Source organism: Borostomias antarcticus (assembly GCF_949987555.1).
Source record: "Borostomias antarcticus genome assembly, chromosome: 4".
NCBI lineage: Eukaryota > Metazoa > Chordata > Actinopteri > Stomiiformes > Stomiidae > Borostomias > Borostomias antarcticus.
This window is the reverse complement of record NC_140237.1, coordinates 21,666,792-21,678,044: the sequence shown is the minus strand read 5'-3', so window position 1 is coordinate 21,678,044 and position 11,253 is coordinate 21,666,792. Positions and strand designations below refer to the sequence as shown.

Sequence of the window (11,253 nt, the reverse complement as noted above, 5' to 3'; positions counted from 1 at the left end):
ACTAGTCCAGAGCCTGACCGTATTGCACAGCCAGCTGGGGCTTAGCTAGCACACAACCCTTTCAGCTGCCTCTTTTCAAAATTGACAAAGCTTTGTGTCAATTCAGCCCAGTCATGCCAGCTCCTATGTCACCACTCACATGATCCATGCTGGATGTTAAATCGTAGAGTATTTGATTATGAAGCAGTTAGTATTCTAAAAGCTCTCTTGATGTCCAGCCAATAGAAGAATGAGTTCAACAAATTGAAGAAGAACTAATTGATAAAGTAGGCTACAGCAGACATACCCCATACAATCTGAATGGCTTTAGATAACGTTAATCATTGCTTCTTCTTTTTTTAGGGCATTTCTGCTTTTTGGAATGGGACAGTTTAAGGACAGTATTGAGATAGACAGGAAGGTGGAGGAGAGAGAGGGGAGACAGGCAGCAAATGGCTCTGGACAAAGTCAGCCTTGTGGCATGTCAGCCTTAACCTGGCGAGCCACCGTGTCCCGATAGTCATTTCATATTTTCAGTACAGTGGATTTATGCTGGGTTAGGTCGTCTGGCTGAGGATTATGATATTAAAGTCTACCATCATAGTCTTTTGCTGCCTGCGCAATATAATTCATGAGTCAAGAGGATTTAACTGGGTAATCCCAGCATCAGTTACCTAACCACCGGCATTTTACTGCTCTCTCATACCCTCTCCTCTGTGTGTGTGTGTGTGTGTTTGTGTGTGTGTGTGTGTGCGTGTGTGTGTGCCTGTCGTTTTTCACGCAATCAAAACTGGTTTTCACGCATGTGCTGTTGGTTGTATGTAATCTACGTGTGTGCGTGTATCCGTGCCTCTGTGTGCTGACGACTGATGTCTAATGTGTGTGTGTCTGTCGTATGAGTGTGTGTGCGTATGTGCATGTGTGCGTGTGCGTGTGTTACGGTCTGTGTATCTGTTCTGTATATCTATGCGTCTCTGCCTGTGTGTATGTGTGTGTGAATGTGTGTTTATTTGTCTGTTGTACGCCTGTGTCATCTGTGTGTGTGTGTGTCTGTTGTGTCTGTGTTTGCGTGCGCGTCCCTCCCCCAGGTGAGCTGACTCCTCCCCACGAGCACAGCTGCCTGAGTGACGAGGACAAGGTGCAGCCGGGGGGCGGGGCCCAGACCAAAGACCGGGGCACCTCCACCGACGCCCCCTGCAGACACAGCCACGCCTCCGGACACACCCACGGCTCCGCCGCCGGGACGCGCTCCAAGCTCCGGGAGAAGCCGCCGGCCCCGCCCCCTCCTCCCCAGAACTACACCCCGGCGCCGCTGCATCCGGTGGGGAAGGCGGGCGAAGGGGGCGGCGGGCGGCACCACCGCGAGAGGATCCGCTACCACACAGACGTGCGCCTGGAGCCCACCGAGGAGATCTACCTGACCCCGGTGCAGCGGCCCGCCAACCCGCTGGGAGAGCAGGAGGGCGACTACGGGCGCGAGAACGAGCGGCCCTCCCTCTCCCAGCAGGCCGAGCACGGACGCATGTCCATCGGCTCCGACACCGAGGGCCCGCCCCCTTACCAGCCCCTCCCCGACCGGACCGGCGCCATCGACGAGGAGGACGAGGTGTACGTGGCCCCGCCCTCTTACGCCTCCTGCGTGGAGGCGCTCGTCACTCCTCCCGGCGAGGCGGAGGAAGACGCCGCCTGCTCCTACCCCGCCTCCTCCTCCGCCCTGGACCTGAGCCTGAGGGGGGCGGGGGCCGCCGTGAGGGCAGGGGCGGGGGTGGAGTACGTGGACGCCCAGGATGACAGCTACGGGGGGGAGGATGAGGACGTGGACAGGGGGATGACGGACGGAGGAGGGGGGAGGGACAGGGGAGGCCAGGGGGAGGGCGGAGGCGGAGACCCGCCACGGACTTCCATGAGCTCGGAGGCCAGCGGCCTGTCGTACGACTCGGTCAAATACACCCTGGTCGTGGATGAACACGCCCAGCTGGAACTGGTCAGCCTCCGGCAGTGTTACCAAGGCTACAGCGACGACAGCGACTCGGCGACCGTCTACGACAACTGCGTGTCTTCTCCTTACGAGTCGGCCATCGGGGAGGAGTACGAGGAGGAGGAGGAGGAGGAGGAGGAAGAGGAGGGTGGAGGTGAGGAAGGAGTCGGGAGGGAGGCCACGGCCTGTCTGTCGGAGGACTCCAGCCCTGAGGCAGACCTGCACTTCTCCAAGAAGTTCCTCAACGTCTTCATGAACGGGCGTTCACGCTCCTCTAGTAAGTCACACTCCGCCTCAGCTCGCGACGCCCACACCGCTGGGCAGACATCTTGGTTAGAGACGCTTCAGCCTCTTGCCGGCCACCAGGGCCAGTTGCTAGATGAGATGTGAGTGAGAACAAACATTTTAGATGATTTAAAGTTAACTTTGAGTTAATTCGATTTAAAGTGGCAATAATCGATTTCCTAAAGCTTGATGGCAGTAAGAGACTTGTTTACAAGCAAGAACATATAATATGTACGTTTAATGCACGGGGGCGGAGCAAAGTTACGGGCTGTAATTTGACAACACAGGCAGAAATGCTGGAATAACAAGATGTGGCGACTGGTAGGGGTGAGTCATTGAAGTAGGACGCTATTAGGATGCTATGGCTCAATGAAACAATCTGATATCAGGTGGTAATGTGAAAAAAACACAATTAATGTAGCTTTAATTGAATTTACTGTAAAATTTGGTGGGCAACATTACATTTTGGCTGGGCAATGCCTGATCCTGCACCCAGTCAAAGCTGACCCAGCTGACCACGTACATGTAATGGGGTGACTGTGGCTCAGGAGGTAGAGCGGGTCGTCCAATAATCGTAGGGTCGGCGGTTCAAATCCTGGCTCCTCCTTTCCGCATGTTGAAGTTTCCTTGAACAAGACACTGAACCCCATTGAGCAAGCTAACACCTTGCATGGCAGCTGCTGCCATTGGTGTGTGAATGGGTGAATGAGAGGCCATTGTAAAGCGCTTTGGATAAAAGCACTATATAAGTGCAGTCCATTTACTAACAGGTACACAAACATATCTTCAGAGGTGGATTCAGTCTGAGAAATCACTGATTCAACCTATTCTGCGGTAAGTTCAGTAAAAACCATCTGCCAGTCCCGGCTCAGAGGCCATGACAAGGAAAGGAGACCAACGCCAGGATGCAGGAGTAACAAAATATATTGAACAACTAAAGTCAAATAATTATACTTACAGAAGATAAGGACGAGATGCGTCCATGGGTAATCAGTGGTGTAGGTGAGAGGGTGCACGGGTAGTATGGATGAGAGGCGTTGTAAGGTGTCAAACCAAACCACAGCAGAACGCCTAAACTGCCACAGTTGAACAAAAGGACAGCGTGGAGAAAGATCTCCCAGAGGAATAGGGAGGGCCTGCTTTTAAAACAGCCCCGCCAGCTACCTACCTGCCCCGCTACCTGCCAGCCCGCCCGGCGCCGGGCAGGGTCGCGTTGGGCTGACGATGTGCTTGCACAGTGGTCCTGCGGAGGGAGACAAAACACAACGCAGCACAAAACAGCAAGCAGACAGTCAGACAGTCACACCATCCCTCTGTCAATTCTCTCTCTCTTTCTCCCTCTCCCTCTCTCTCTCCCCCCCTTTCTCTTTCTCTCCCTCTCTCTCTCCCCCATCTCCCCCCTGTCTCTTTCTCCCCCTCTCTCTTTCTCTCACTCTCCCTCTCTCTCTCTCTCTCTCTCTCTCAATGGTGGCTGATCTGCAGGTCTGTCTGTCTGAGCTGGAGCAGAGAGAGGTTTGGTGTATAGAGAGGTTTGGTGTAGAGAGAAGTTTGGTGTAGAGAGAGGTTTGGTGTAGAGAGAGTCTTGGTGTAGAGAGGGTCTTGGTGTAGAGAGGTTTGGTGTATAGAGAGTCTTGGTGTAGAGAGGTTTGGTGTAGAGGGAGTCTTGGTGTAGAGAGGGTCTTGGTGTAGAGAGGTTTGGTGTATAGAGAGTCTTGGTGTAGAGAGGTTTGGTGTAGAGAGAGTCTTGGTGTAGAGAGGTTTGGTGTATAGAGAGTCTTGGTGTAGAGAGGTTTGGTGTAGAGAGAGTCTTGGTGTAGAGAGAGTCTTGGTGTAGAGAGGTTTGGTGTATAGAGAGTCTTGGTGTAGAGAGGGTCTTGGTGTAGAGAGGTTTGGTGTATAGAGAGTCTTGGTGTAGAGAGGTTTGGTGTAGAGAGAGTCTTGGTGTAGAGAGAGTCTTGGTGTAGATAGAGTCTTGGTGTAGAGAGGTTTGGTGTAGAGAGAGTCTTGGTGTAGAGAGGTTTGGTGTAGAGAGAGTCTTGGTGTAGAGAGAGTCTTGGTGTAGATAGAGTCTTGGTGTAGAGAGGTTTGGTGTAGAGAGAGTCTTGGTGTAGAGAGGGGGATCCCAGCCAGCATGAGATCCTCCAGGAATGTGGATAGGAAACCTAACCTCACATGCAGTAGACTTCCCACATCGTATTTCGACTGGGATGCTGACAGGAACATCACTGCTCTATGGTTTAGGTTACCCTGTTGTAATTTAACCTAAGAGGTCCAGTTTTGTTTTATGATAAAACATGGAGGTGTGTGTGTGTGTGTGTCGGGGGGGGGGGGGGGGGGTCCCAGTTTAAAGTACAAGCCCTTTCCAATTCTGGACTGAAATGTCTTACAAAGACGTTTGGAGCCTTGAAATGTTATTAACAACAGGCCGTCGTCAGGGTGCCCAGAGCAGAGACAGACACAGCTGGAGGGGGTGCCGTGCTAAGAGCTAATGGCTAACAGCGTGCAGTTCCGCGGGCGCTGTCCTAAAATACTCTCGGTCCCCTCAGCTCCACACGGGAGCGCTGTGTGACGCTGACTAGCGCGGAGCTGCCCCGTGCAAATGCCAGGCTGGCCGCTGGGTTTGCATGGAGGGAGGTTTGCCTAGGGAGGATAGTGGGGGATGTGGAGAAAAAGAGAAAGGGAGGGAGGGAGGGAGGGAGGGAGGGAGGGAGGGAGGGAGGGAGAGAGAACAATGATTGTGACTGCAGCGACTGGGGAGATCAGTCATCGTCACAGAGTCACCTTAGGAAACCCTCGGGAAATCATTCTAGTGACGCAGACCCACCCACTGATGTTGTATGTGTGTGTGTGTGTGTGTGTGTGTGTGTGTGTATGGGTGTGTGTGTGTGTGTGTGTGTATTGGTGTGTGTGTGTGTGTGTGTGTGCACTGCAGAACCCCGGTAGTCCTGGACATCCTGTTGGAAGTGATTCATATTTTAAAGTGGCCATTACAGCACTCACATCTCTGTAGTGATGGCCATTAAGTAATTAGATGCGTTCCTGATTTATATCGGTGCACAGGGGCCAAGAATCGCATGGTAATGAACTGGAGATAAGGTAGACAACTCAATAAAACTCAATGTGCACCTTTGACCGGTCTTCATTTCAACATGACTTCAGTCTGTCTCATACTACAGAGTTTTGACTGGAAATTGCTGCATTTGGAGTCAATGATTCAACTAGAAACTCTGTACAGAATGTTCTGGAGGTAGCTCAACCGTTTCTACCCCTCCTCCTGCAGGTGCAGAGTCATTTGGCCTGTTCTCCTGTGTCATCAACGGGGAGGACAGGGACCAGAGCCACCGAGCTGTGTACAGGTGAGCTGCACCTTCACCACCACCACCACCACCACCGCCGCCATCAACATTACACTAATCCAGATCTACACTGGGACAACTGTGACCATGGGGTTCTGTAGTCCTAACCCGACCGCTTAACCTTTCCTTTTAGAGCGAGGCTGTCTCTCAACAGTACGGCAGACCGTTTTTTTACATAATCCTTCACCAACGTGGAGACGTGACAGACACACTGGATAGGATGGAATAGATAGAACTCACCCTGCCAGAGTGAACAGAGCGGAAACACACATCTAGGACCTCTGAGTCTAGAACACACATCTAGGACCTCTGAGTCTAGAACACACGTCTGGGAACTCTGAGTCTAGAACACACATCTAGGACCTCTGAGTCTAGAACACACATCTAGGACCTCTGAGTCTAGAACACATATCTAGGACCTCTGAGTCTAGAACACATATCTAGGACCTCTGAGTCTAGAACACACATCTAGGACCTCTGAGTCTAGAACACATATCTAGGACCTCGGGGTCTAGAACACACATCTAGGACCTCTGAGTCTAGAACACACATCTAGGACCTCTGAGTCTAGAACACACATCTGGGAACTCTGAGTCTAGAACCTCTAGGACCTCTGGGTCTAGAACATACATCTAGGACCTCAAAGTGTAGAAGACACATCAAGGATCTCTGAGTCTAGAACACACATCTAGGACCTCTGAGTCTAGAACACACATCTAGGTTATCTGAGTCTAGAACACACATATGACCTCTGAGTCTAGAACACAGATCTAGGATCTCTGACTCTTGAACACAGATCTAGGATTTCTGAGTCTAGAACACACATCTTGGATCTCTGAGTCTAGAACACAGATCTAGGATCTCTGAGTCTAGAACACACATCTAGGATCTCTGAGTCTAGAACACACATCTAGGATCTCTGAGTCTAGAACACACATCTAGGATCTCTGAGTCTAGAACACATATCTAGGATCTCTGAGTCTAGTCCCACTGCGGTCTGTCACACTCCAGTTGGCAATGTGGTACATGGCAGCTGTCCTCGGGCTCAGCAGCAGATTGAGAGAGGGAGGGATGGAGAGAGGGATGGAGAGAAGGAGAGAGGAGGGAGCGAGAGAGAGAGAGAGGATGGGAGGGAAGGAGGTTGAAAAAAAAGCCCTGAACTGTAGCAAAAAAGAACTGCGTAGAAGAGAGATCAAGGGAGAGAGAGAGAGAGAGAAAGAGAGAGAGAGAGATGCATCACAGAAAGAGAGACAACATGGTGAAGGAGAGAACCGCATGCCACACCACAATGGTCTCTTTCACAGGCTGCGCTATCGGAGCGGTGCTGAGGGCAAGGGGGTTACCCATACATCAGAGGAATCTGCCAGTGGCAAGCATTGAATACAATGGACTTTTGATCCGGCATAATCACAGAAACATCCTACTGTATGTCTAGGAAGACTGGATATGTACTGTACTCCCTCAGGCTGGCCTGATTCCAGCTCCAGCTCTCTCTGATGAGCATCATATGTTTTGCTCAGTCTAATTCATACGTAAGGACATGGTCTGGACAGTGGGTTTGGTTCCTGTGCAGTGCCGCTCGTGGGTTAGGCTATTTCTGATTTCACAGCAAATCAGATGACACTGTCCTGTGACCTCAGACTATGTAGAGCTGGGGCCTCATTACAGAAACGTCTTAAGTGGGGAAATCCTAGCTTGTCTCAGTTTGGGATGACATTTAGGATGTCTGGTATTACAGAAACATGTTTCCTAACTGCGTTTAGGTAAAAATCCTTATCTTATCTTATCCTAATCTTATTTTAGAATGTAGCTATTACAGAACTGGGACTTCCCAAGATAGGACTCCTAAATTCGGAAGGCATGGACACTGTCCTAAATTGTGCATCAGCACTGTTGTTAGGTCTGTGTGGCAAAATGCCAATGAAGATGGAGAGCATGAACACTGAAATATAGTGATTGAAAGACTACTCAAACCATATGATGACACATTAAAAATGAACTTTCATTTGGTTTAAAAGATTCAATTTAGGAAGAATACATGAATAAATACATCAATACAATGCAATGTCTATAACACAATCTATTTGTATTTTTCATCTTTTTATCTTACAATTTAATTAAATCAAAATTAAAAAAGAAAAGAAAGAAAAGACTTCTCATAGAAAATTGAGCGCTGGTCTCTTTTTGTTCATAATAATAGCAAGCTAGCTTGCCAGTCGTCTCGCACACCTAACTCCACACTTTGTCTTAGCGCTGTGCCAGCGCTGGAGAAAGGGTAATAGCTCGCCATCGCTAGGAGCCTACTATTACATTCTAATCAAAGATACAGGCAGTCTCGTATTGGAGGAATTTACAGTTTAGTTAGGTTAGGTAGTTAGCTTCTATAATAGGAAGATGTGATTTTTCCTATCTTTGAAACTGAAGATAGGACGTTTCTGTAACTGTCTGTCTATCTGTCTGTCTGTCTCAGGTTCGTGCCTCGCCATGACGACGAGCTGGAGCTGGAGGTGGAGGACCCCCTGCTGGTGGAGGTGCAGGCGGACGACTACTGGTACGAGGGCTACAACATGCGCACCGGCGCCCGCGGGATCTTCCCCGCTTACTACGCCATCGAGGTGTCCAAGGAGCCCGAGAGCTTCAAAGACACCAAAGGTACTGTCCATAACGCTGACCGGACCTCTAGCTATAGGCCCAGTCTGAAGTGCTAACCCTGACTACACCAAGATAGTGCAGTTCTTACTGATGTACATGTTGAACCCCTCAGCCTAGCTGACCAATACTATGATGAGGACTACAGTACATGGGATGTACATGAACTGTGTTGATAGAGCAACTTACTGCAGTAATCGCATCTTTTCTGTCTGTTTCTCTCAATCTGTCCGTGTCTCTCTCTCTCTCTCTGCCACAGTGAAGAGCAGTGAATGGGTGGACAGATACCGCCTGAAATTCCTGGGCTCGGTCCAAGTGCCCTACCACAAAGGGAACGATGTTCTGTGTGCAGCTATGCAGAAGGTACAGTAGAGGAAGTGGACGGGTGCTTGTGTGTGTGTGTGTGTGTGTGTGTGTGTGTGTGTGTGTGTGTGTGTGTGTGTGTGTGTGTGTGTGTGTGAAAGAGAGAGAGAGAGAGAGAGAGAGAGAGAGAGCATCTGTGGGGGTTGTTCACAGCTTTAGATTTCTCGGTACACACATCTCAGACACTCTCACATGGTCCCTGAACACCAAGTGCACCCTCAAGAAAGCACACCAGAGATTGAACTTCCTGAGGCGTCTTAAGAAGTTTGGTTTAAGCACAAAAGCGCTCACAAATTTCTACCGGTGCACCATTGAGAGCATTCTCACGTTCTGCATCACGGTGTGGTATGGGAACATGACCTCTCAGGACAGTAGGAAACTGCAGAGGGTTGTAAAGACAGCAGCTAGGATCATTGGCACCGATCTGCCTAAACTCCATGACATCCACGGCACTCGCTGTAAGAGGAAAGCCTGTACCAGCATTAGGGACCCCAGTCACCCTGCCCATGCACTGTTCTCTCTCCTTCCATCCAAAAAACGTTACCGGAGCATCAAGTCACGTACCACCCGTCTCAGTAACAGTTTTTTTCCACAGGCAGTTAGGCTGATGAATCACTGATGCTCCTACTTTTGCTCTATGCACTTTAATGTCTCTTTGTAATGTCTTAATGTCTTATTGCCGTATTTCATAGTGTCTATATTGTCTTAATGTCCACTGGCAAAGCCCCAACTCCAACCCTCCCACTCATTTGAGAAATGACTATAAAGAAAGATTGAAGAGAAGACAAATTGAGAGATTTGGCAGAGAAGAGGTGATGATGGCATTAGTGAGGGAATTACACAAAACCAAGGAGGAGAGATACTGGTTGCTATTGTCAGGAGTTGTCTTTATTACTAGGATAATCCAACGCCTGATTCCTATGCCTCACAGCTTTTTCTGTTGATTGACACCAGATTGCCACCAATAGGAGGATGACGGTTCAGTATAACCCGCCCTCGTCTTGTATCCTGGAGATCGACATGAAAGGCGTGAAGCTTATGGTGCAGGACGACTATTATGCCTGCGACAGAGTAAGACCCCCGCGGGCACCCGCACACACACACACACACATACACACACACACACACACACACACACACACACCTACACTTACCTACAGTACACATGCACACACACACAAGCACACAGCTACTGCGCCTGTTATAAGACTTATGTCTCCCCCATGTGGGCAATATACAGGTTTGCAGGCCTCTGCAATGCAATGTGTATAGTAGTACAGCACTCATTAATGTGTTTATTTTATTTTCCCTTTATTTAGCCAGGGGAGCCCATTGAGACCAATGTCTCATTTCCAATGGCTCCCTGGTTACACAACATACATTATAAAAACAATATAAAACAATATAAAAACAATTGAACAATATAAAATCACATTCATACAGTTAATATATTACTGTGTGCATTTGTCTGTTTCTCCTCATAGAGTAACGAGTGCAGCCACTTCTTTCATCTAAAGAATATCTCCTTCTGCGGCTACCACCCTAAGAACAGCAAGTAAGTGAGAACAGAAAGGGCGCCGCTCTGGTTCCGACGTGGACGGACGGGATAACCGCCGTCGATAACCTTTGATAATGGACGGGGCGTGGCCCATGTGCTTCTCCGCAGGTACTTTGGCTTCATCACGAAACACCCAGCAGACCAGAGGTTCGCCTGTCATGTGTTCGTCTCCGAGAACTCCACCAAGCCCATGGCAGAGTCTGTGGGGTGAGAACGACCTTCCTTTAAACCCTGCCGTCAAACTGAGCTCTTCAGATACCTGTCTGTCTCGTCCTGTCCTGTCCAGACTTGTCATAATACTTGAGAATGATCTGTCATTCATCTTGACATGGTGTCACTGTCACTAAAAGTCAGAAGACGTATGTGATTGAAAAGGTCTACTTTCTCCCTCTGCTCCCCCCCCCCTGCAGGAAAGCCTTCCAGTTGTACTATAAGCAGTTTGTGGAGTACTCCTGCCCCACAGAAGATATCTACCTGGAATAACCCCACCCCGCCTTCCAACACAGCCCTGTACATTACCCTGTATCATAACCTAATGTTGCATGACGGACAAACAAAACCTTAAAAATACTTAATACATCTGACAAAAAGAGGCGTGTGCAGGACGGAGAGAGGGCTGTGACAAACCTCTGGCTGAGACTCTGGAGCGCGAGTGTGACGGAACCAAATAGGCAGAGAAGAGACTACAGGAGACCACAGGAAACCAGAGGAGACCACAGGAGACCAGAAGAGACCAGAGGAGTCAAGAGGAGACCACAGGAGACCAGAGGAGACCAGAAGAGACCAGAGGAGTCCAGAGGCCGGACGTGCACCGCGGATTCGGTGACGATCTCAAGCTGTCCACTCAAAGCACAACGGGTGAACCACTTGGACAGAGCCGGGTCAGGCTGGTCTCTGTGGGGCCGCAAGCTTGAACCCCCGTGAATAATCGCGGACTGAATGAAGTCCGTAGCTGATGCTGAGAGAGCCAAGGTAGGAGCGGCGTGCGGCTGACGCTGGGTGTGTCGCGTTGAGGCGAGGAACGGATCGGTCTGTGTGAGACGGTTGCCTGGGTGCTGAGGGAGTCCTAGACCTGAGACACTAGC

The 11,253-nt window shown here is 49.8% G+C and overlaps 1 protein-coding gene across 1 annotated transcript in view; it reads left to right on the top strand.

Moving 5' to 3' along the window:
• Window positions 1-10,651, top strand: part of mapk8ip1b (mitogen-activated protein kinase 8 interacting protein 1b) — a gene marked incomplete at both ends in the record, with an annotated part of 35,603 nt that extends 24,952 nt beyond the window's left edge. The window contains 8 exons of the mRNA XM_084436842.1: window positions 1,068-2,234; window positions 5,523-5,598; window positions 8,069-8,250; window positions 8,507-8,610; window positions 9,565-9,681; window positions 10,095-10,165; window positions 10,277-10,375; window positions 10,579-10,651. Coding sequence (XP_084292968.1) covers window positions 1,068-2,234; window positions 5,523-5,598; window positions 8,069-8,250; window positions 8,507-8,610; window positions 9,565-9,681; window positions 10,095-10,165; window positions 10,277-10,375; window positions 10,579-10,651 — 1,889 coding nt within the window. The remainder of the gene's footprint in view (window positions 1-1,067; window positions 2,235-5,522; window positions 5,599-8,068; window positions 8,251-8,506; window positions 8,611-9,564; window positions 9,682-10,094; window positions 10,166-10,276; window positions 10,376-10,578) is intronic.
• Window positions 10,652-11,253: the final 602 nt, after the last annotated feature.